Source organism: Neodiprion virginianus, chromosome 4 (genome assembly GCF_021901495.1).
Source record: "Neodiprion virginianus isolate iyNeoVirg1 chromosome 4, iyNeoVirg1.1, whole genome shotgun sequence".
NCBI classification, from domain to species: domain Eukaryota; kingdom Metazoa; phylum Arthropoda; class Insecta; order Hymenoptera; family Diprionidae; genus Neodiprion; species Neodiprion virginianus.
The window spans coordinates 14,677,778-14,703,200 of record NC_060880.1 but is presented as its reverse complement, the minus strand read 5'-3'; the positions used below and the strand labels follow the sequence as shown (position 1 = coordinate 14,703,200).

Genomic DNA, 25,423 nt, shown 5'->3' with positions numbered 1-25,423 from the left:
CCAGTCCTGCGCGATATTATTGTCCTTGGGACTATTAGTCTTAAGTCAAGTATGTATATGATGTAAATTGCTGGTTTAAATATACAAATAAATATACAAATATTGAACTACTTTGATAAATTAGATCATTAAAAAAAACTTACATGTATCGACATTCCTTAGCACTTATGATGTTTGGTACATGGTGTTCAAGAAGGAAGTGATTATCCATATGCCTCTACTGACAGACTATTCTCTTAATATTAATTATAACAACTATCTTTGAGGTCATACATCTATTTACATATTTGTTGGTATGTTGGAAAATTGTTTACACAACAGTCAATACATGTACTCTTGACAATTTATATCTTGTCAGAATAGAGGTGACTCAAATCCTGAATGTCAGTTCTTTTGTTGACAGTGTTGTTTTTAGAAATATGCAATGTATCATTCCCTTTATGATCCTATTATACCAGTTAGTTTCTTTGTCCATAATCTTCACATTTTCAAAATCAAACCTGTGGCCTTCGACCAATGAGTGATGGGCCAACGCCGATGTATCTGGACCCCGTGTTTTTATATCATACTTATGATTAGCAATCTGTTTTTTTAGATGCTGCGATGATTGGCCAATATAGCATTTATCACAATCTTTACAATCGATTTTATAGACAATATTAGATTGTTCCAGTGTGGCTGTTTTTGATTTTAAAGACGTAAATATATTATTCAACGTATTAGTAATTTTGTACGAGACATTGCTGTTTTCTTTAGACAGTGCCTTTTTGATGTTTTGTGATAGGCCTTCAATAAAAGGGATTGATCCAAGACATTTGTGTTTGCTAGTATTAATGTTATCCACATTGTTTTCTATGCAACTATTATAATGTTTATCTATTCGTTGTTTTTGTAAATGCCTGATCAGTTTTGCTGGATAACCATTTTTCTTCAGAGTTTCGCGTAATAATTTCAAATTTCGCTTTCTAAATTGAGCATCGGAGAGTATAATACTTCTATTAAATAGGCCTATTGCTACTCTTTTTTTTATACTGAAGCGGATGGTGAGATTGATAGTTTCTGTATCTGGCAGACAAAGTTTCTTTGTGGTACCAGTCAGTTTTCACTATTCCTTCGTAATTAATTATCCACGCATCAAGAAAACTAATTCTATTGTTTTTTTCAATTTCATAAGTGAATTTTATACGTGGATGATACAAATTGAATGCATTTATTAGTAGTTGGATGTTGTCCTTGTGCACACATGTTATTATATCATCTACGTATCGTTTGTAGAAAATTAATTCGGAGGGCAGAGAATTGATGACTGTGTGTTCTAGTTTTTCCGTCACCAAATTAGCTACGCTCAGACTAATTGGTGATCCCGTAGCTGATTGAATACAAGTTTATGTTAAAATCGCCCACGATAACTACATTGTCGTAGAGGTAACTAAATCTCAACAATTTTGTTCAAAAGTAACCAACCCTCCCACTTTCGGAGGTCTGTAAACCAACGAGAACATTAGCTTCGAAATGCCCTGCCCCGACAAATCGATAATCAAGAACTCAGGCCTGTGAGGGAGATACGACATCTAGCGGTTGATTGAAAATATTACTTCATACTTTCCCATGCATATTCGTAATCTTATCAAACTAAATCGAATTCTAAAATTGTCGATAATCACAATTTTTGGCAAAAATTCGTCCAATTTTACGTTAATTTATGGAGTTTATAAAAAGCTGTAGTTTTCAATCAAATGCTTATAATACTACGAGAAAGAAAATTTATGTTGTCTGAGTTCGAAATCGTAATCATTTTTCATAGTAAATTTTCAATTTTTATCATTTTTTGTAGACATTCGTAATTTTCCATGCCAGCCCTTACGGAAAAAACCCCCAATTTTACCCCCAATATAACCCTCAACCTCGTACCCCTTAATTCAGGGTTAACCTCGAAGTCGAAGGATTACTCCCAAGTCGAGGATTTACTCCCAAATTGAGGGTTTACTTTCAAATCGAAGGTCTACTCCCAAGTCGAGGGTTTACTCCCAAGTTGAGGGTTTACTTTCAAGTCGAGGGTCTAATCCCAAATCGAGGGTTTACTCCCAAGTTGAGGGCTTACCTCTTAAGTGAGGGTTAACCCCAAAGTCAAGGGTTTACCTCCAAGTTGAGGGTGAACCTCCCAATTGAGGATTCACCTTGAAAGAATTCTCGAGTCAAGAGCTTATTATGTCATTTTATTGGGATTATAGATGTAACGGTATTATAAAAGTGCATTACACACCATTAGTAAATACAATACAAACTGACTAATCAAGAAGTTGTCTGGTTATTTCTCATTTGATATCTTAAGGCAATCATATACATATATTATATATGCATTTGGACATTCATTTTTATCAATGAATGCCACGAAAATGATATATTAACATTATTAAATTCTTGTATATCTATACGAATTCGCGTTCAATATAGAAGGAGGGTATAATGTATTCCCAGCGAGAAAAATAATCGTAAATAAAATTTAATGTTTGTATATGTATAATTCATATAGCCATGAAGAATTATCTATACCCAATGCATTCCATTTATTATTATATTATAATGAAGATGTATGCGTACATGTACATACACTATATGAAAATATATAAAATATTCAGATTCGATAATTTTCAGATAATTTCTAAGAACTATCATATGAAAAATCACTGAGATAATCGAAGAGGGTCAATGTTTTTGATTCACCGAGTTGACGTGGGAATCCCCATATGAGGGTTTCTCCGTCAACTCGGCCACTTCTTTTTTGACCATCTCAGATCTGCCCCATAATTGGTTATATCAAAGTACTACTAAAAGGTACTCTATGTGAATTTTTTCAGATTTTTTAATTCATTATTTGAGAAGTTGCCGTTTTTTTTCAAATGAATATATCTCGGAAACTTGAAGTAACTGAAAAAAAATGACTACATAAAAGTTGTAGTTTTTTGTTAGCTTTCGAGAGGAATTGAGGAATGAAAACATTTTTACGTTCCGGTAACTCTGATTTTTTACCAAAAAAGGAAAAAATTATTTTTTTTATTCAAGATGGACCGTTTTTTTGCTAAAAAAATTACAGAGTCTTCCAATATGTGTGACAATATCACCAAAAAATCTCCAGAGTGGCACGGGTCGAGGTTCTAGGGTAAAAAAAATTAAGCCACACAAATAATAGGTTACAAAATAATATTCTGAAAATCATAAGCAAAAATACATTTATAACTGAAAATTACCCTTTAAATCTTGAACAAACATATGCGCTTGAATCACTAGCCTATCACTATTCAAAATTATCAAAACTCCATAATGAATCAACAAGCAAAACAAGGTGTAAAAGCATATAGCTACCAAAAATATGTAAGACGACGTGTAAAAACATAAGCTATGTTAATGAGACAAAACTTTTTAATAGACTTCCAAATGATTTAAAATCACCTGAAACAAAAAGAAGTAATATAAAAAAGAAATTAAAAATTTGGGTGAAAAATAACATTTAAAACATCTGATTATATATTTTCCATTATTGTAATAAAAGAAAAAAATAAACTCAATTATTTACAAAATCAAACTCTACAAAAAATAAATCACTACTTATTTACTACATTACTACCAGACAGCTGGTTACTCAACTGTTTTGCACTACCTTGTGCACTTTTTATTTTTTTATTTTTATCTTAGTTATTAAGTTATCTATAAGTTATTTTTAAGGTTGTATTCCAGTCCTATGTACAAGTGTCTCGAACACTTCTATAGACGGTAGTTCATCCCATGGATGACTACCTGTACTTTTACTGGTCAATAAATTAAATTCGGTCGAGGTTCCGGTAAAAAAAAAATTAATTTGTGTGGCTTTACCATCAATTTTTGGAGGTAAACCCCTAAATTTACCCCTAGGCTTACCCCCAAAAATTGAGGGTTTTCTTCCGTGAGGGGGAACTTAAGCCTGCGTGCCAGTAATAATAGGCCCGTTTTTGGCGCAGAGTTAACATGTAAACTAGGTAGCTATCAACAACTGATCAACACTCAATAATCATAATATTTGGACTACCAAAGAACACGGACGCAGCAAGTGGCAGAAATCGATACTATTAACTCTGGGCTGAAATCTGGCCCGACTTTGTTTTCCGGAGTTTCATCTCCTTCTCTCTTACTTCCTAGTCATGGATTCAGAACCCCATTCAAGATAGATATTTTGTTCTCGATATTATCTTAATATCGATACTGATCTCTTGATATATCATTTGATATCAATATTGATATTTTTCATTCGATTCTCATCCCTAGTCCGAATTGTCGCAGAGTACTCGTAGGGGTTGAATTGCAGAGCAAGCCAGAAGCTGATTCTCAGGCTGAAGATCTTTGTGAAAACAATGCCCACTAATAATAAGACTATGAATAAGACTTTCACAGGTAAGAAGAGACCAGAAGTATGCAAAGAGCGCAGTTTTTTACCTATTGAAAACAATACGCAACGTGAGAATACTAAACTGATCGGTGATGTAAGCTGGATAAAATCGCTTCTGCTTGGTTGGAAGTATTTCATTTTTTCCCCCTTTTTTACATCGATGACTAAGAAAAATATACCTACATCAAATGAACATTCACAAATATAAATTATTTCCATGTATGTGTTTTACGCACTACACGATGATAATTTTTGATCACTTCTAACTTGATGTTATTTTATAACGTTAATGTCTTGTAATTTCCGGCATTATAATTATCTTCGTTACTATTATTATTACTAGTACTGCTATTATTATGGGAGATAGTGAGACCTTGTTTATATAGGTATTATTTTTAAGCTGGTACATTTGTACGTGGTATTAAAAGAGAATAGCCTGGTCAAAATGATTTCTACGATTTTCTACGAATTTTGAAAGAAATTTGAACATTTTGTACAAAACAATTTTTCCTACAGAATTGTAAATATGCATGATTTTTCATAAAAACTTGTTGATTTTGAAGAAAATTTGAATTTTTTCTGTAAAAAATATGCAAGGCACTACAATTTTTAAAGCAAATTAACAAATCTTTATCAAAAACCATACATATCTACAATTTTATACGAAACAATAAGAAATGTTCGAAATTTAGTAAAAATTCGTAGTAGTAAAGATTTTTACTTCGGTCATTCGACACTTGCTTAGCTAAAATTGTTTCAGAATTCTTTTGGGAATAATAGATGCTATGATAACACTATTAGAAAAAATTGTCTTGCGTTCTTTACTATATATTTCAGTACAAAATTCCATCTATAACAACAATTACCAAGAGGAATGATTCTGGTGGAGGATCCTGCATCGACAACTTTTATATTAAAAGCAATGGTGTAAACTTTTAAGCTCATAAACTTGTATACAACTTAACGGATTATGATCCAATACTGATACAATTAGATGCAGTTCGTTCATTAGAATCTACTCCCATAACTGAAATATACAGGAATGTTGTCTTTAAAAACTTTACCAAACTAAATGACCTTGGTGATAAATCTAAAATGAATAAAAAAATTAATAAACGGAGACTTCCAAGGAAACCTTGGATCACCACGGCTATTATTAAATCCTGTGACATTAAAAACAATATATATAAAAAATGGTAAGTTGATCTTAATAATCAGGAAAAGAAAATGTGAACAATATTCTGTTAAATTAAATGGAATTATTAAATTTGCAAAGCAAAAAAATGGCTCAGAATATATAAAAAAGATAGAAAATGGTAATGAAAGAATACGGAAATATATTAATAATAAAGTAGGTAGACAAATTAAGGGAAAGGCTAAAATAAGTAAGCTAGACTGTGATAAATGTGTAATTCTGAGGATGTAAATATTGCTAATAAATTCAATAAGTTCTTTGGTACGGTAGGCAAAAATCTAGCCCAAATTATGGCATCGGTTGACGCCTAGGTTAGTAATGAATCAAATAGTAGAAGCATAAGGGAGTCAATATTCTTGAAGTCTACTAATATCTCTAAACCAGTATAAACAATAAGTCTATTAAGAAATAAAATGACTTGTTTAGATCAACTACATGCAAACATATTGAAACAAGCTGGCCCGTATATTTATAGCTGAATTTCTAAGCAAGATTTTCAATGAATGTTTAGCAAAGGGATATTGCTCTAGGTATTTTTAAAAAGCGGAAATTGTACGCATATATAGCAAAACAAAAAATACTACATTAGCATATATCACCGCACATACTGAATTTGAGCTAAGCTCAAAGGCAGGTATCAAACCTATGTACAGCCCGTTGTAAAACAACAAAATTAAAACAATAAAAAACTTTTCGAATTTTGAAAGAAGTTGGAGATGGTTAAAGTTACATGAACTTATAATCAGACGTATTACAAACGAAGAAAGCATAATACCAAGTTTCGAGTGATCGAAATTGATAATGACTAAAAACGAACAAAATTCTTTTGTTGTCACTTGGAATGGGGGTCGTTAAGTCTGACAGAAGATGATAAAAGTGGGGGGAGGGGATCAAAAACTCAAAATTCGATGACGTCATTTATGGACGCTCCCTCTATTGTGAATCTTCCAAGTGATTTTATTTTAACTATTAAAGAAAAAATTATAACCTGGGCAATGCCGGGTATTTCTGCTAGTCTTGAATAAATTGATAGTCAGCATGATCATTCAAAGGATTGCAATCAATTCTATATTAACCCTTACTTACCACACTTCGGTACAATCACGTACTTGCCAGACTGGGATGCTTCAAGCCCCAGCGACAAACATTGTTTTAAAAAATAAACTGTCGAACATTTTTACGTCAAATTTTTTTTAGAACATTGTGCAAGTTTACCTTAAAGCATCATGTAGTTAATATAGTCAATAATTAAATTTAAGTATACTAGAAAGATGCAATGGAAATTTTAAGAAATAATGATTATTTTTCCAAAAAAATTCACGATTTTTTTCATTTTTATTATTATTACCTTATTTTTTTTTTTTAACTTTATTTAATTTAGGGGAAAAAGGCCTAGGGGATTTACACCCCTAGATGGCAAGTAAGTTGTCATAAGTGTTTCGTCCAACAAAAGTATTTTGTTGAATTAAGTAAGCATTGTGTTCGCCGCATTTGACTATAGCATTTAGTTGAATCAAATGAATATCACTCGACTCAAATAATCCTTTCCCTCGCAGGATCTTCACATTTGCTGTATAATACTTCTAGAAAAAAAAGATTGATACAATTATAAAGAAATGTAAATAAATTTTTAAAAAAGAACCGCACAAAGAGACCGAGAATAGTAACCCAGTCGGAATGTAAAAAAAAGAAAATACCTCAAGTTGCATTGATTTAACAGCATGATTTTATTTTTGTAATCGTTGGATCGATGAGGGTGGGGGGCTCATCGGTAGTCTAATTCCAGATTTTCTAGCTTCGGCCGCCATATTGAATTAATAGTTTAAGTCGGAAAATATCAATCGTAGACAAAAAAATGTTCATAACAAAGTTGTAGAGAATTAAATTTACCACAAGTTTGGTTATTACCATTTTTCGTTTAAAACTGGAAATCAACGAATTATTTGATAATAAAAAATTCCCCCTTCATTCAAGACAAATGGTTTATTTTTATTTATTTTTCTATTGAGTGGTCTATACATTATTTCACGTTTTTTTTCACCTATGTAACAAAGTCTAAAATAAATTCAATGAATTGTCCTTACCGGGTGAAATAAACCAACAATCCATTACTATCAAAATGTATTGAATTTACTTTCAACGAAAGGTTAATAACGAGTAAATAGGAGAGAAGCTAGGAGAAGCGAGAAGTTATGAAGTCACGGAAAATGGGTGAGCTTCAGTCGATATTTAATGACGGCTTATAATTGTTCAAATTACAATATTATTCTTAGGTTAATAATTAAACTATAAATGATATTTAAATATTGTATAACGCATGTGGAACCGTGATAAACTCGGATTTTCCTGGTCTATCAAAGTAAATTCCGGTAAATGTATCAACGTTCCACTATTACAGTACATATTAATTTTCAATCTTTGTATAAAATCGAGTGGGTCAAAGAAAATCAAACTTGCGTTTTCCATCACTCCTATGTAATTTGAAAAACTGAAACGGAAGTAATTTCTGTCGATCAAGAAGGAGAACAGTATTACCGGTATTACCATACGGATAGTGGTTGCCATCTTAATTACGACGTCACTCGGGTTCGCTTCTTCTTCGCCAGCCGTGTCCGCCTCCATAGCCTTCTCCGTAGTCTACGGTCTCTTTTCCGTTCAGAAATCCAAGATGGTAAGTTTGTCCTGTGACCGATGATACAAATCCTTAAACATCGCCAATATCACGCATCACCATAATAAGTATTGTATAAAATATGGAAGTGTAATCAACGGTGTGGGATAACATATCCGAATTTTATGTCAAATCGAAGAATAAAGTGCGATAAGCCTGTCTGAAGTGAACGTGTGTTTTCGGCTTGTGTCTGTTTGGCACGCACGCGAGCTCAAGTTATCCGTAAATGCTCCGAAATTATTTATCGCGTTATTTGACTCTCCATAAACATACATTCTTCCGGGAATAATTCTCGAAATCTTTCTCTACGCATTCCTGAGCCACCAAGGTTGTATTTAATCTGCAAGCCGAAGCAACAACATCACGACAGAAAACTTTCACCATAACCGCGATTTGACAGTTTACTTAATACTTTCGCAGTTGCAGTAAAGAATCTTAGGCTCTTCTTTTCGTCGTCGTTTTAAAGTCAGGTTGATAGTCGTAGGAATTATTTTGCGACATAACCTCGACGGACTTTCACTACTGTTTATTATATCTGATGGCACGATCCAGAATCTTAACTAATTGCAAACCTTTAATTTTCAGGCTCGTGGACCCAAAAAGCACTTGAAGCGTTTAAACGCGCCTAAGGCATGGATGTTAGACAAGTTGGGAGGTGTCTATGCACCTCGGCCATCAACAGGGCCCCACAAGCTACGGGAGTCTCTTCCGCTTGTAATTTTTCTTCGCAACAGGCTAAAGTATGCCCTTACGAATTGCGAGGTAAAGAAAATTGTTATGCAACGCCTCATCAAAGTTGATGGCAAAGTCAGGACCGACCCCAACTACCCATCCGGCTTCATGGGTAAGATGTGAATATTTATATATTCGTAGACCAAGTACGCTTAGCACAAATTGTTGTATTTCGGCCTTTCGAAGCTATGGTAGTTTGTCTTGAATAATACTGTAGTCAAAAGTTGGCCGATAATAAATCATCCTTCTTATGGTCACAGATACACCGTCAAATGGTTTAATTTGTATTACCCAAGGAGGAAACAACTAATAAAACATGGAATGTCTAACATATTAGTAATAATAATAGCCCTGCAACTATCAATGCATGCGCTTCTATACTTTCTTTATATTCTTACAGATGTCGTGACTATTGAAAAGACTGGTGAATTTTTCCGCCTGATCTATGATGTCAAGGGACGTTTTACCATTCACAGAATTTCCGCCGAGGAAGCTAAGGTATTTAAGCAACATTCAGGTTAACTTTTAGAGATTCACACTTCGCGGTGGTAATTATTCTGTGCTTTTATTTTCAGTACAAGCTCTGCAAAGTTAAACGTGTACAAACCGGACCCAAAGGAATTCCCTTCCTTGTTACCCATGACGGTAGAACATTGCGTTACCCAGACCCTGTAATCAAGGTGAATGACACCATACAGCTGGACATTGCCACAGGAAAAATTATTGACTCTATTCGATTTGATTCTGGTACATATCTTTCGCTATCTTCTAGATTCTGTGAATTGAAAATACTCGAATTTGTGTGCAAGTAATAGTTCACCCAACGCGAATTTCGTAAACTTATTCCAATTTGTTGTCCAATTTTCAAGGCAATTTGTGCATGATCACGGGAGGCAGGAATTTGGGTCGTGTTGGCAGTGTTGTGAGCCGTGAGCGTCATCCTGGATCCTTTGACATCTGTCATATCAAAGATTCTCAAGGACACACCTTTGCCACCAGGTAGTGAAAAACCCCTTCTATTAAATATTTATCTTTTTTCAATTTTGTACTTGATGAATTTGGCCATATCGAAGCTAAGGCATTGTATCTTGAAACGTGTCTAAGTCAAAAGTTGGCCAAAATGAAATTAATGTCCCTCCAAGGTCACTGTCAGGTCACAGCTCACCTTACCGTATTACCCAGGAAGGATACAAACAAATTGTCATGTAGAATAATTTCAATTTGCGATTGTTCATGCACCTCGAAATAAGGTATCTCTAAACTTGATTTTTCTTTCTTAGGCTCAACAACGTGTTCATTATTGGCAAAGGATCTAAGGCTTACGTTAGTTTGCCAAGAGGCAAGGGTGTCAAGTTGTCCATTGCTGAAGAACGTGACAAGAGGCTGGCTGCCAAGGGTGGAAACTAATGTAAACATTCAAACAAAAATCAATAAACTAAGTGATTTATCTTGGTGAAATTCTTTGCTTGAATTTACTTACCGTGTCAACAGGGCGTCTAATGCTCCTCAAGTCCCGGAAAATGTCTGGAATATTTTGATTTATTCTGAAAAAGTTGACATAATACATTTTTGATTCAAAACTCCTACGTTTCATTTGTAATACGCGGCTTTGAACGTTCTTTCAATCATGCAATTTTTCTGGGTCGCCCTAGATCCCACTCTCTGCCGTTGAAATGTCAATTTTTACTGTAATACTCACCATAGACGTATACTTGGGAATGCCTATGATACTCACTGATTTCGCGTAAAACTGTGATATATTTATTCATAGCTTATTAGCCGACGCAATACTAAAAAAAACTCGCGTTTTTGAGACTTCACGAGACAGCGGTTCGTGAGGGAAAAATGTGAGAGTTCAACGACTGATATTAAATTTTGTATAGAAATTTATTTGTCAGCAGAAAGATCCCATCTAGATCGTTACAACTATTAATCTTTCAGGCCTATGTAAAGTGTTGGGATATCATAACGAATATTTCATTTTAATTAGGTACTATACGTAACGAGTAATTATCGCAAATCTTGAATGCAAAACAACTTAATGCATTCTCATAATGTTAGAGTTTCGACACTTGCAGACGTTTGTAAGATACAATTAATTCCGTTTTTAAATTTTACCGAATCCGAATGAGCGCAATGAATGATCCAACTGACATTTTTTGCAAGTTCGTAGCTTAGAATATTTTGAATGAAGATTTTTGAATCCTTTTTGTGGGCAGCGTTACTTTATTTACTACATTTTCTTTTCATACTAAAATTGATCTGTTCCAGTAGAATTATTGTATTAACTTGTACCAAACTTTGCGTGGTACATAAGACTATAAGATTGCTGTAGATATTCGACGCGGAACGAATTGCCCCTAAAATAACTTATTTCCCAAGATTAACGTCTGCACGGGTCTCTTTTAAAAACTGAGAATGCAACGTATTATCCGACTCTGTAACAAGACACTCGTGATAGCTTATTAAGTCGTAGAAGCCTTCATTTTACACAGAAATCGCAGGTGCAGCATCTTAACAGCGTCTGTACTAAGTTTAACGACCCCTTCTTGATTATCAATAGAAAGAAGAATTCCTACTGCTTCTCTATCTTCGCCGACGACAACTTTGACCTGATCGCCGCGAGATGGAACGACAGGCTCTAGTTGCTCGCATAAAAGATTCACCACTCTGTCTTCGGCAGGCAGAAAAACTGCGCACATACCACCCTGTAAAAAAAATGTGGAATAGTTTATTTGTTACAAAGAAACTAAGCGATATTACGTAATGATTTTGGTATCAGTTTGTGCACATTCTTAATCTTCTTGCATTGGTGAAAGTTTAAAGCTGATGTAATTTGTTGACGACTGTGACGTTTTTCACTCAAGTATAACTTACCGATATTCCACGGATTACTCCTTGCTGTCCTGCCAGAGCCGGATCCTGGTGAGTATCGCGTATCCGTACTTCTATATCCGGGGTATGCCATTCCGAGCCCATCATCATACCACTACTAGCCCCAGTGTCAAGTCCGGCGCCGGGTGTTTGAGGGTTGTAAGGACTGCCCGCAACGCCTGTATGTTCGAGTGAAAAAATTATACAAAGGAGTTTGAACTAGTGGAAAAAAAACATGCAGAGAATTTCCCATAAATTTTTATTAATTTACCAGGCGTCATCGGGCTATAACCCATCGGTGACGGCGATGCAAACGCGCCGTGCGGACTCGTAGTGTATCCAGTTCCCGAGGGAGATGGGGTGGCCACATAACCGGCTGGACTCGGACTTGCGCTTGCGCTTGCAGCCGGACTAGGACTCGGCTGATAGGGACTGTAGCTCTGCTCTGAACCGTACATTGTCCCGGGTGTTTGGGGTGTGAACGGACCGCCAGTCGAAGGGTAGCCAGGAGCGTAACCCGGAGACCCTCCTTCTTCCATGCTGTAATTGTCGAAATCGTTCGCTCGCGCTGGCGTGTTTGTCACAGCCGGGTCCCATGCTCCTGATTGACCAGGGGTACGAGAACCGTCGTGCGAAGGGGTCATCGAGCCATAATGAGGCGTGCGCGAGCCGTCTGCAAAAATAGAACAAGTTGAATGACATTTGCCACTGTTGTGTTTTCACTGATCATTCACCGTAGTATAAACGGTGTTTTAGATTTTTTCAGTACTCACTTTCGTACATCGGCGTTTGCGAACCGTGCATCGGAGTCTTTGAACCATCTCTAGCGTACATTGGAGTCTGACCACCGGCCGTGTAAGCCGGGGTCCGGTTGTAGCTACTGAATCCACCATCCTTGGTCGGCACGCCAACGTTCGCAATGTGTGAACGATCCACAGATATCGTTTGACACGTCGAGTGAAGTTCTACACGCGCCGTATTCTCTGTTGCGTCTTTTACTATTCCAACGTTACCTTTGTATGGCCCACCCGTTATCTTTATCGTTGTTCCGATCAGCTCTCTGTCACGTCTCGCACCTCCACCTCGGCCTCTGCCTCTTCCGCCACCTCCGCCACCTCTTCCGAACCCGCCACTGGTTAAATGAGAGCGTAAATTCATTGGTTAAATTTTTCTTGAGAGAAGTACATACGATTTTTGCGGCAAGAATTCTCATTTTAGATACCTACCCACTTGGATGCATCGGTGATGCGATTCTGGGAGACATAAATCCGGACGATGGCGACATCGCAGGGCCCATTCCAGCTTTGTTGCCTCCAGCTAGCTGAAGGTGTCTAGTTTTACATACGAATATTCCTCCATTGTCCAAATACATTCTCGAGTGCAGAAACGCGAAACTTCTGTAAAGATGCTTGATCTCACCTCCTCTGCCTGCGTGCGGTCCATCGATTACCTTTCAAGTTAATTTGAGAATTGTGTTAACATTTTGGATACATTTTTTGGACTCGATGTTCTTAGAAAATCCGAAAACATACCTTCACTATATCCTTTTTCTGGATCGTGTTTTGCTGCGAATCTAACGCGACTGCGTTTCTGTTTTCACGACGCTTTGTAAGACCTTGAGGTCTCGCCTCGACTACTTTTCCGTTCATCGATAATACGTGAAAATTCTCGCGCTCCAAACGAACGATTACACCGACGGTCTGAACATCGAGCTGTACTAAATCACCCCATTGAAATTGACCCAGACTGTCAACGCCGGTTGCCATGTCAGAACAAAGTTGTAGATCTCGTGGGAGTACCTCTAGCTCGTGCATTGATAAATCGGAAAAAAGAACAACCCTATTTTGTTCGACACGTACAATCAGCCCCGTGTCTCCTTCGTATCTACCAGCTACTACCTGCAAATTTGAAAAATTGACGATTTGGAACCGTTTGAATAAAAGATAATACAAATACGGAATCCAAGATTTGTAAAAAGATTACCTTTGCATGATCTCCCATTCTAAAGTATTTTCTTAACTCATTTGCCTGGAATTCTAAGGCTTCTTTGAGTTCCTCGTGCTTTGGCATGACCATTATCATGTTACCATCAATTGATACAATTTTTCCTTGTAAATTCATCAATTCTCCCTCGCAAACTTCTACATTGTCGCCATTACTGAATGAATGAGTAACTGCCTGATCCTCTTTACCGGCAGAAACTCCTGTAGTCGGAGTGCCGCTTAGTTCTATGTCTATACCCTCGGGAGCTTCTTCAAATCTCTCCAGTTCAGAGAGCGTCGGTTTAACACCTTCGGCGATAATGGCACTTGTCGTGAAATTTTTGTAGAGAAATCTAAACGGTAAAAGTTCAGTTAGACCTAATTTTTTGGTTTTATAAACTCGGAGCTTAAGTGATTAAAATAACAAACCCTTTTCGACTGTATCTGTTCCCTTCAAATATTAAAAAGTCTCCGTCGCTGGTCACCTCTCCACCGATTGCGCGGATCGCTTCTGGATCGAAAGGTTTCGCCGGTGGTCGTCTTTTCTTTTTGCGTTTCAGTGCCTCGGATTCACTTTGTGCAGTTCTTAGGGCACCTCGAGGTCTCGTGTAGTCTATTCTCGGTAACAGTTTTAAATGTACTTGATTTTGCGCCAAATCCACATAGTCCACTTGCGCTATGTCATCCTTATATATTCCTCTCTTTAAACGAACCCATTGCTTTGCCTTCAAGCCAGTTTGCTCCTTGACGACGCGCAGTACATCCGTCATCTCCTTGATCGGAACCATTTGTTGTTTCCAAATACCCATTCTCAAATTACCGACGTTTTCTATAACGGCCTTTACATGAGGCTGTTTGTATGCCTCGATGTAAATATAACCTTTAACGCCCTCGGGCGCAACAACGGACTTTATTTGCAATGGTTCTCCTGCGAATTAAATAGGAAAGAGCGCTTAGCAAATGGAAAAATAAAATATTGCAATTGGGAAATTGAACCATTGTACCTGAAAACTGATATGTTATGAATTTTCGCATGAGTAAGAGCACGGTGGCTTTTTCTTCACCGATACGGCACTTGACCATCCAGAGATTGGGGTCCTTCACACCAGGCAAAAGCGTTTGCTGGGTAATTTCATCGCTCATTTCTTCACCCCCATCTCCGAAGTGACGCGAAACGACAGATTCGTCGGCATATTTCTTTCTGAGATACTCTTCAATTTCATCTTCTTTCTGTGAACTAAATTCACGGGATAGCTATTGTTAGACACTGGTCAACACTGATTATTGCACAGGTATAGATGTGGTTATTTGGCAAACTGTTCCGTGTATTTCTTGATTTTTATATCCTTATCCTTTTACTCACTCCCACAGATTTGTGCCTCGACGTCTTCCCTCAATTTCAGGTGCAGTCGGCCCCAATTCGTCCACTTCGTTTCCAACAATTCCTATCTCCTGCGCTCCATCCTCCCATTCGTCATCATCTTCAACTTCGTCATCCACTTCAGCCTCGTCGATAATAAAACCACCAAATCTGTAAGAATAGCAGGTAAACGGAATACTTGCCGTATTTCTTTAAGGATTATCAGTTAAAAAATCATCAATTAATGTATGGATCGGATCATGTAACTGACTTGTCTTTCTTCTTCTTTTTCCTGCTTGGTCTGTCGTCATCCTCGTACTCCTCCTCGTCATAATCACTGCTACCATCCAAATCTTCCCCTGAAAAAAGTACATGAGATCTCGATAATCACATCTGCCTTATCAAATCAGTCACAACTGTGTTAAAGACTCACCTTCTGGTTCTTCCTCAGCCTCAACTTCTTCATCATCACCAGAATGAGCTTCTTCAGCCTCATCCGCTCGATGGCTACCTCCAGCATCCGAACTTTTGCATGGAAAGAAAAAATATTATTCACAATTAAATTTCGGCTTAACAAGGCGACACTACACCAATGACATTCTTGTAATTTTTCATAGTTATGGTACTGAAAGGTGAGAACTCGAATAACAATTCCCCAAAGCTGTTCGACCCCACGGCCTACAGTTTTCTAGAAAATCGATTTTGAAATACTACAAACGTATTATATACAATAAACGGTAAGTACCCGGCAGCAAGGTCCATGGCACACCGGGTAGCATACTAGGCCAGTAATTGCTGGATCGCTGGTACGATAACTACCATGAGTAACTTTTTTATATTCATTTACTTTTTCTTTTATATGTCGGCTCACATTATTTAGGTGCGGATTTGATCAAATTTATGTTAATCAACGAACATTTCATGATTTTCAATGACAGAGACAGATCTTGCTTTTGCTTACCTCTCGCTTTAAAAGTCGGGCTTACTATTGAAAATAGTAATTCTTAACCAACAATATTTGTGATAAATTGAATTTTCATACAAAACTTGCTAGCCTTCCTGAAATTCTGCAGAAACCTTCTGTGCAATTGCAGCTGAGTTCCGCAGGTAGGTAATTCTAGGATATCGCTGTTCGGCCCATTATGGGCTTGTGGGAGAATTTCTGCAGAATTTCAGGAAGGCTGGCAGGTTTTGTATGAAAATTTAATTTATGACAAATATTAAGAATTTCAGCAGGTAGGTTATACTAGCGTGTGGGCCTACAATGGGCCAACCAGCCATTTCCTAGTATTACCTACTTGCGAGATACAGCTGCAACTGCACAGAACATTTCTGTAGAATTTCAGGAAGGCTGGCAGATTTTTTATGAAAATTTAATTTATCACAAATATTGTTGATTAACCTTTAGACGGCCGGGATTTGTGAGTTAAAATAGCCCTTGAAAAGTACCCAAATTAGTGTCTGATATCATGTATCAACTATATACAAAATTTATATCACAGGGTCAGCCGATATATCGGTTTTCGGATCCTCTAGAGGTTAGGAATTACTATTTTCAACAGTAAGCCCAACTTTTGAAAAGAGAGGTAAGCGAAAGCAAGATCCGCCTTTGTCATTGAAAATCACGAAATATCTGTCGATGAGCATAAATTTGATCAAATCGACAAGTAAGTGATGTGAGCAGACATTTAAAAAAAAAGTAAATGAATATAAAAAACTTATCAGCAATTCAACGATTACTCACCTGGTACGCTACCCGGTGTACCACGGACCTTGCTATCGGATGCTTACCGTTTAATGTACATAACACGCTCGTAGTAATTCAAAATCGATTTTTTCGAAAACTATATGCGGCGGGGTCGAATGGCTTTGGGGTATTGTTATTTCAGACCTCACTTTTCAATACCATAGGTGTGAAAACTTACAAAAATATCATTGGCATAATGTCCCTTTGTAAAAGAACAAGATTATTGTGCATGACTTGGTGCTTAACACAAATTTAGTATTTACTAACCCAGAACCGGAACGAGAGCGTGATCTCGATCTTGAATGACTTCTGGATTGTGATCTTGATCTGCTTCTGCTCCTACTTCTCGATACGCTACGAGAACGGTGTCCACTACCTGCGTCGCTACCGACTCCAGATTTTACCGAACGGTTGTCTTCAGGCTCGCTTTCACTTCCACCACCACCACGGCCTCCCGCGTCACTGTCATTGTCCGAAAAATTACTAGCCTCTGAATCTGACATTTTCTTTATTTCTTGGTGTGGAAATTTCGCTTCTGAAATACATGAGTAATAATTGCAGTAGCTTTAAATATGGTTGCAGCTTGTGATACTCAATAGTGCAAAGAAATTTGAGTGGTACTGAAGTTGAAGCATTGAGTAAACATTTCAACAGATAATTTAGAAACTGTTTGAGCCATATGTGAGGTTACTTGACTGGTTAAATGTGAAGAAAAAAAATTCTCACTGATAATTGGACGGTTTTCAACAGTCGCAAAGATTCTTAGCCTTAATTAGGGGACTACCGAGATTTGTTTAGTGGGTAAATACACACTCAGCACCTCATGAATGAGGTATAAAAATGGAGACAAAAGTATGATTTCTTCAATTGTAACCACGACTGGAATAATTACTGTTGATCGCCAGAAAAGTTTTTCTAAAATTTTACTCACCTTAACAGCAGAAAAAGAATATTATCCAACAACTGTGTTACAGTTATGAAAAATACAGTATTATGGTACAATCGCAACCAACTCGATAATAATTATCAAAGCTTCTCTCACTTCACCGAGATTCACTGAGTAACTGAATCAAACTGAATGTAAGCGTATGCATGAAGTTGGCTCGAAACGGTACTTAGAGCATAGACTACTGCAGACTACCTATGTCGGCAACTAGCCCCCCGGCACTCGACTAGATTTTAATATAGCAGGCAGTCCGCCTCAACGTCCCCCGCCACTACGTAGCGCTGATAGTAACTTGCTCTACCCCTACCCCCACTTCACCCCCCGGCGACAATCACCGCCAGCAAATCTGCTGTCAGCATTGTTTACGTTGTTTCTAACCTCGACATAACGCATATAACCGATATAAACTATAGTTCTTTCTGGTTTTTATTGCTTTTATTCGTACGTTTACAACGCCTTCGCCTGTTGTACCGGGCGGTACCTCTGTCTACCAAACGAACACGGAAAAATTACATTGTTTTACTGTGCCGTGTGATCCCGAAACCCTGGAATTGTCGAGGAAAGCCATTAAATGTACGGACATAATAATAAAGTCAGGGTTCTATTGTATCAATTCCTACTTCATTTTATAGCTATGATATAAGTATGTGTAATTTCTATATAATAAATTTGGAATAACAAGATTCAAACGGGTCGTATGTAGACCCGCGCATTGTGAGCAGGACTACTAGCGCCACGTAGTGGCGCGGGAGATCAAGATAGACTCGAAAAAATTGGATTGTCAGGGGGCTGTCGGTAACCTCGTAAAACTGTGGCCATAGTGATGAAACAGCGAGATATAGGTATGTCCCCGGGCTCCCCGGGTTACCCTGGATATTCTGTCTCTCTCGCTTTGCATTTGATTGGCTGAGAAAAGAGGTATCGGCGAACCAGGTTGTAGAGCGAGAGAGATAGGCTGTACATGGCGGACATGGCATAACTACTCCATCTCACGCCTCTGTCACACTTTCTGTAACCGTGAGGCTACCTCCAATAGTATATGCTCTAAGGACTGGACAAACTTCTGGGACTAGCGAATCTTCAATAAGATCCCAAAAATTCAAAGTTGACGAATTGAAGACTATTTAATCGTATTCCAAACATAAATTAAAGAATCGCTATAAATTTTAGATTCGCTATCATTTGGTCATTCATCTTTATTGCTTAGCTATGGCTTAGCTTATGATTCTAAACCGCGTATCGAATTTCTCGCAGCCATTTTGTATTTACATAATTTGTTAACATTTACATGTCCTAGCTGCAGCAGACAGTCAACGTTGTTGATTTAAAAAAGATGGCGAAATTTTTTGGAGTTGATAAAGTCGTGAGATTTTTCCAGATTGTAAGAGATAATGGTGGCATACGAGGATCATTACGAGCTCTGTACAGGTTTGTATCGTACAGCGTTTTTTAACTATTGGTCGAATATTGTTTCGACCTAACCTATACTAACGTTCATTTATGCTATCAAAATATGAAGATAAGCCTCTTCGAGTTACGTATTACCATCAACGCTTGTTTTATCATTATTTTCTGTAGACGGGATGAATTGAAATCAGGAACTTTGATTGGCGAGGACAAATACGGGAATCGCTACTTCGAAAATAACATGCACTTTTATGGTAATTATTATATTGTTAAATTAATGCTGAAACATCATCTTATACCCTATTCTGTCGATCTTGTTCTCAGGTGAAGTTTAGATTTCTCAATTACTTCTTTCCCAATTTCTATCACCGGTTTTATATTTACATTTATACCTGCTGTTACTGCGCAGTAAATACATCACATGATTCACAAGATGCTAACTGCAGCTGGAGCCAAATATCGTTGTATTTTCAAATAATGTTTACAACATCCAACATTCCCAGCATACAAAAGGCGTAAGCACACGCCTTGTTTAGTCGCAATCCTTAGCTGAAACAAGAGCTGTAAGACTTGGGTTTAAGCAATTTCTTTTTCTCTTCTCTTCTTTTCTTTTCTTTGTTCTTTTTTCTTCTACCCACTTACCGGTTAAAGAGAGAAGAGAAAGAAAGCAATAAGAAGTAAAGAATGCTCCAATGTCGTCTACTTTTCAAATTCACTTGGCTGTTTTATTTTTTATTACATAACCGCCTACTTTTGCCCCAGATTGCCCTTGAGCCAGACCATAATATTGACCTTGTGTAAATTAATACCTTGTGACAATTCTGTTACAAATATGAAACTACAAACATTTCCAACTGTTTGCTTCTCTTTTTCTATAACTTCGTAATTGATAAAATTCGTTTGTTGGGCCATTTTAGGACGCAATCGTTGGGTTGAATATGCCGATCATGTTGGTCTAGACTACAACGCATCTCAAGTGCCTCCCGAATGGTTCGGCTGGTTGCATTACAAGACTGATCTACCTCCATACAAGGATCCATCTCGTCCCAACTACAAGTGGATGCTTGATCATACAGAAAATATGACGGGAACGAGAGATGCTTACATGCCTTATAGTACGACTCGTCCTAAAATTGAAGCGTGGAAACCCAAGTAAGATTATTGCCAAATCTAGAGTATGATGAAAGTAGAAAATAAATTTACAAGCATTACAAACGTGAAAAACGTAGTCGTAGAGACAAGCAAAAGAAATGAAACCCTTAGCTAAATTATTTCGTATATGTAACATATATTATAGTACGCTGTGTGTACAATTATTGCAAATAAATCGCATCTCTGTTAACTTCAATATATTTACAAATTGTGTCAATATATGAAATATGAACCAGACTATCCTCATGGTGTTCTTTGAATGATTGATATCTTCCCAAATTTTTATTTCTTATCATTTAATATATATATATATATATATATATATCACAAAGGTAAAGAAGAAAAATTTTATTCCAAATTCAGTGCATTTTCAAATCTGATCCTGCTCTATTTTTTGCTGATAACGAAAACAATAATAATACTTGTTGTTATAATAAGTAATATTATTGACACAAATGTTCGATCACAAATTATCGGTATTGACGTTATTTCTATTATTATTGTCATTATTATTGTAGTGAAAATAACGCGGTGTGGGATTAAGAAATTACGACCATGCGCTGTATTTCAAGATATGAATTGCGTGCGTAGCTGCCGATTTTATTTTGCACTTATTACGTAGAGTCCTTGACTTTCACATACAGCTGAGTTGGCGGTGAGGGAAGTGGAAGAAGAAGAAGAAGAAGACTACGGTGAAGAAGAAAAAAACGATGTGAAGAAATAAGGAGTTAACTGGCGTTGTTCTGTAACATGAAACGCGCGAGATGCGAAGAAGATAGTAGTAGTAGAGAAGAGGAGAATAGGTGGCGCAGAAAAGAAAGAGTAAAAATTGATCGGAAATGGGGCGACGAGGCAAGGACAAATTTTAATCTACGTATTGCACACAACATACGCATAATGCACGTGAATCGGCATTCATATTGAAAGCTGAAGGTGATCAGGCAGGATCCGGTGATGTCCGGCGAAAACTGGCGCGAACTCTCGCAACCGATGAGCCACTTTCTCATCCTCACTTTATACATACGTACACGTATATGGAGGTACATTAATTTCTTTTTACATTCATACTTTATAAATGTATATATTTACGGCACGTGTTACGATAAACGTGTTTATCTGATTCTGATGTAAAAATTAATGAATTATCGATCGCGCAGCGAGAAACCCCACTGATGTACCTTAATTAGCAATCAGTCGCAACGAATGACTTTGTACAGGGTTGGGCTCGCGCGTAAGTTAAACACTGACGCAGCTATGTAATTCTAATTTAAGAACGCACCGCGTCCACATCGTCGGGCAAACAGTGTAAATATGAGTTGAAGAGTATTATTCTCGCAGACAAATGCAATTCTCGAATTTCAAAGCACAATCTGGGAACCACGATTTGTTCTGAGATGTGAACGAGTCAAACACGTGTGACTGGTCAGTTTCCAAAACCAACCCGAAAAGTCGAAAAGAAAATACTCGACCATTTGATAAATGAATTTGAATTATGGTATAAAATCAACATGGCCCCTGTTTGCCTCTCGATTCGAATTCTATTTTGGCTCTAAAATGGTTTCCAGCGCTGGTCGTTTTACAGACGTTATTACACGCCGAACAGAATCGCGGCAAGAATAGTTTAGTTACAAATTCGCTGCCGACGAAAGCCCAGCGAACCGAAAATTTAGATTGCGAAATTCTATCATACGCGCGCTCTCCGCTGTTTGCAATTGACCCGCGACATCATGTACCGCAGAACAATTATATCGTCCAATTAATTGTACTGTGTAATACGTGCGTTGACGCCTTCTTCTTCTCTTTTCCACTATCCGCCTTTAACCATCTATCCGTCGGTCGTAAGCGGTATTCGTGTTTGTTCATTTATTAACGATCAATATTGCTCAATATATCTTTTATTAATAGTAATATCAGGAGCAGCGTGACGCCCTTCTCCTTTCTTCGTGGCCACTCATCCTTATTTTCTTCCTATTAATTATCACCCTCGGCTCTATTTCAAGGCTCTGGCTGTTGTACAATTAGCCGTAATTAGACATAAATCATCAGAACGAGGAAAAAGGGATACTTTACCCAAGTTGATTTCAAAGGCGATCGTCTTTTGAGAAATTTTTCATTTAAAAACTGCAAACCTGCTTCGTTAGGGTAACATTTTATCCACACAAAGTTCATCTGTCCCTTTATCTGTTTTCCATATTATATGTGACAGGCATATTTTATTTTGTAAAGAGACCTCGTAAACTGGAAACATGTTTTCGTATAAAAGGAAAATTCATTCCAAATCTTCTGATTTTTCGATCATTTTTTATAATTTTTTTTTTTTTTGCAACTGATTTTGCGAACGCAACATCTTTCGAGAACTTCGAGTATGGTGTTACGGGTGTACGTTTCTTGTTTTTTTCTCCCGTGTTTGCGGTTTTTTGTTTATCTATTTGTATGTATACAGCAATGTTGGGCATTTTTTTCTTCCCTGGCTTTTTTTATTTATTTTTTTTTTTAATTTCACTCACGATTCTTCCCCCTCACCTTTTCGCCACTCTGTCGTCTTTTTCTCACAGCCAAGAATATAAATATGGAGATTAAGTTCTGACTGCTGTTTAACCTTGGAATTAGCATGGGAGAAGCTGAATTTATCGTACCTACAGAAAGATTTTGCCCTCCGTTTTTCTTCTCCTCTTTTAAAGTTTCTTCCTCGTTCTTTTCATTCGTCATCTTCGTCTCTTCGTCTCTGACTTCGTCTTCCTTCGACTCTGTAGTTCGTGCAGGAATTCGCATTGCATACATGTAGGTTGTTGCGCGTTCACAATATATTCCTATTTGCAACAGTTTGATGCATCGTTACGTCACAAATTAGCTACCGATTCTTCAATTTTTGTGCATATAATATGTATCCCATTTATGACGCGTATGTACATACAAATACATGGGCACTCGTAACACCTGTGAGTGCATATTCGTATATTATTAAATCTCGCTCGGTTCCCACGAAACCTGTTTTCCACGCATTGAAATCGTTCTCGTTTTATATATGTATGTATACCACACACCGCATGTACGGCGATGAATCACTAATTCTTTTTAAAAAAAAAATCACCGTACACTCTGGTGTACATATGTACTACATATACACATAAACATATACGAACGTGCGCACCTTGCACCGGTTAAACCACCCACCTAAGTTATAGTGAAGACACGCGGATAATAGGAACGGGGTATTCGTTTTTATTCCCATTATCATTAGATATTACGTATGTACAAACGGGAGAATTTTGTCTCTCCCTTGACAGAAGGAGGTCGGTATGTGTTAATGCGTAATTTACGGCTCTCTCTCTCTCTGTCTCTGTCTCTTTTTCGTCCTCTCTCCTTCTTCATATACTTCTAGGAATCAATTAGTTATTAGATATTCACGGACAAGAAGTAATAACGTCAGAGGAAACTACGAATCGTTGAGACAGTTTCCTGCATTCCGCGGAGAACACTCATTGTACTTTTAAGTATAATATCAGAGTATACCTACTTGAGTTTTCGTGCCTGAAAATAGGATAAAGTGATCTGCATTTATTGCAGGATAAAAAATGAGGGAAGGAAAAATGAAACGATTCGTTGTTGAACAATTTGTTCGCAGTTGGAAATAATGACGAGAAGGATGACGAGGAGGAGGAGGAAATAAAATGAGGCAATATAATAGCCGTTTGATTTTCAATATATGCATCATTAGCTAATGGTAATGATAATTGAAAGATTGTTCACTTTTCGCTGCGGGGGAAACGCGTCTCGTTAGCCAGACATGCCGATATATATATTATACATACATACCATCAACCTGTATAATTATTTACATAACATATCGACATTGTTATACATTATACGTATTTTGTGAAAAAAATTTAATTTGTGTCAATTGATTTTTGTCTCCGAAATATTGGACGACGTTTTTTCTTGTTTGCTTCTTTCTCCTCGCATCCGTCACGTTTCGAGGTGTCCACACTGCGCATAGCGTTGGTATATATACATAAGTGATACGTAATAAGTCGAAGTTCTTCTCAGAACGAGATAACAATTACTAGATTCCAAGATTGAAACCCAAAGACGGGATGACGACAGAACCGTGAGACAGAAGCTCACTGTAGCTTTTATTCTTTTGCAACCTGCGCAGCGCAGGGTGGTAATTTGCATCATGTGCTGTAACTTTAATTACCATCCGCAGGCAGCACTCGAACGGATTCGGCAGAGCTGATGATATTTCCGCGAAAAGTGTAACCGTGTCTCTCGTGGTTACCCTGAGCTTGTATCGATACAGATATACCAGCAGGCATTTAATGTGTATATATAAGTAACGCGCATACACAGATTCGGAGTATGTGCGTATTCGTCATCGGATGAATTGAACTAGTTTTAAAAAGATCAAAACGAACTTCCTCTTTACGTTGTAATGATCATCGTTCTCCGCTTTCGTTCTTAATTAACCGCTTCTTCTTCTGAATGAATGTAAAACGATTGACACGCCAAATTCTCCTTGCCGTAAAACCCATGGGGATAGAATCGCATATGCGAATACCGCAGTTATACTTGTTTCCGTTATGACTTGAATGTTACGAAAATTGAAATCTCACCGTGATAATTCATGAAAATCGAGGACCGGGGAAAAAAGAGAAAAATCGTTCGTACTGTATACGGACAGAGATTCTATTTTTTAATGTTACTTGTGTAGAATTTTGTTTCCTCATTATTGCATTATAACTGGCGTAACAGCATGTGCAGTGTGAACAGTTTAAAATCATTTTTCCGTTGTTACCAACAATCACCCCTGCAGCAGTTGCCCCTTGCAGCTTTGAAATGTATATACGCAGTGCAGTGAAAGAGTGTGAAAGGGTAGTTGTTATAGATTTATCAAATGTAAAATCAACGGCTACAATGCGAATTGATTGATACCGCAG

The 25,423-nt window shown here is 37.3% G+C and overlaps 3 protein-coding genes across 3 annotated transcripts; 2 read left to right on the top strand and 1 right to left on the bottom strand.

The window, feature by feature from the left end:
* The first annotated feature begins 8,197 nt into the window (after positions 1-8,197).
* LOC124302106 (40S ribosomal protein S4) lies at positions 8,198-10,476 on the top strand. The gene is made up of 6 exons (XM_046757895.1): positions 8,198-8,286; positions 8,872-9,130; positions 9,419-9,516; positions 9,594-9,765; positions 9,888-10,017; positions 10,299-10,476. The coding sequence occupies exons 1-6, from the start codon at positions 8,284-8,286 to the stop codon at positions 10,423-10,425; spliced, it is 789 nt and encodes a 262-aa protein (XP_046613851.1). The 5' UTR covers positions 8,198-8,283; the 3' UTR covers positions 10,426-10,476.
* Positions 10,477-10,886: 410 nt separating this feature from the next.
* On the bottom strand, positions 10,887-18,093 carry LOC124302105 (transcription elongation factor SPT5). The gene is made up of 14 exons (XM_046757894.1): positions 17,913-18,093; positions 17,249-17,516; positions 15,668-15,759; positions 15,506-15,593; positions 15,238-15,405; positions 14,879-15,111; positions 14,304-14,802; positions 13,876-14,227; positions 13,425-13,790; positions 13,119-13,342; positions 12,666-13,024; positions 12,164-12,565; positions 11,896-12,071; positions 10,887-11,726 (listed from the first exon to the last, which is right to left on the bottom strand). Exons 2-14 carry the CDS (start codon positions 17,482-17,484, stop codon positions 11,484-11,486), a joined length of 3,438 nt encoding a protein of 1,145 aa, XP_046613850.1. The 5' UTR covers positions 17,485-17,516; positions 17,913-18,093; the 3' UTR covers positions 10,887-11,483.
* A 905-nt stretch (positions 18,094-18,998) lies between these two features.
* LOC124302552 (probable NADH dehydrogenase [ubiquinone] 1 alpha subcomplex subunit 12) lies at positions 18,999-20,682 on the top strand. The gene is made up of 3 exons (XM_046758829.1): positions 18,999-19,355; positions 19,506-19,588; positions 20,252-20,682. Exons 1-3 carry the CDS (start codon positions 19,261-19,263, stop codon positions 20,488-20,490), a joined length of 417 nt encoding a protein of 138 aa, XP_046614785.1. The 5' UTR covers positions 18,999-19,260; the 3' UTR covers positions 20,491-20,682.
* Positions 20,683-25,423: the final 4,741 nt, after the last annotated feature.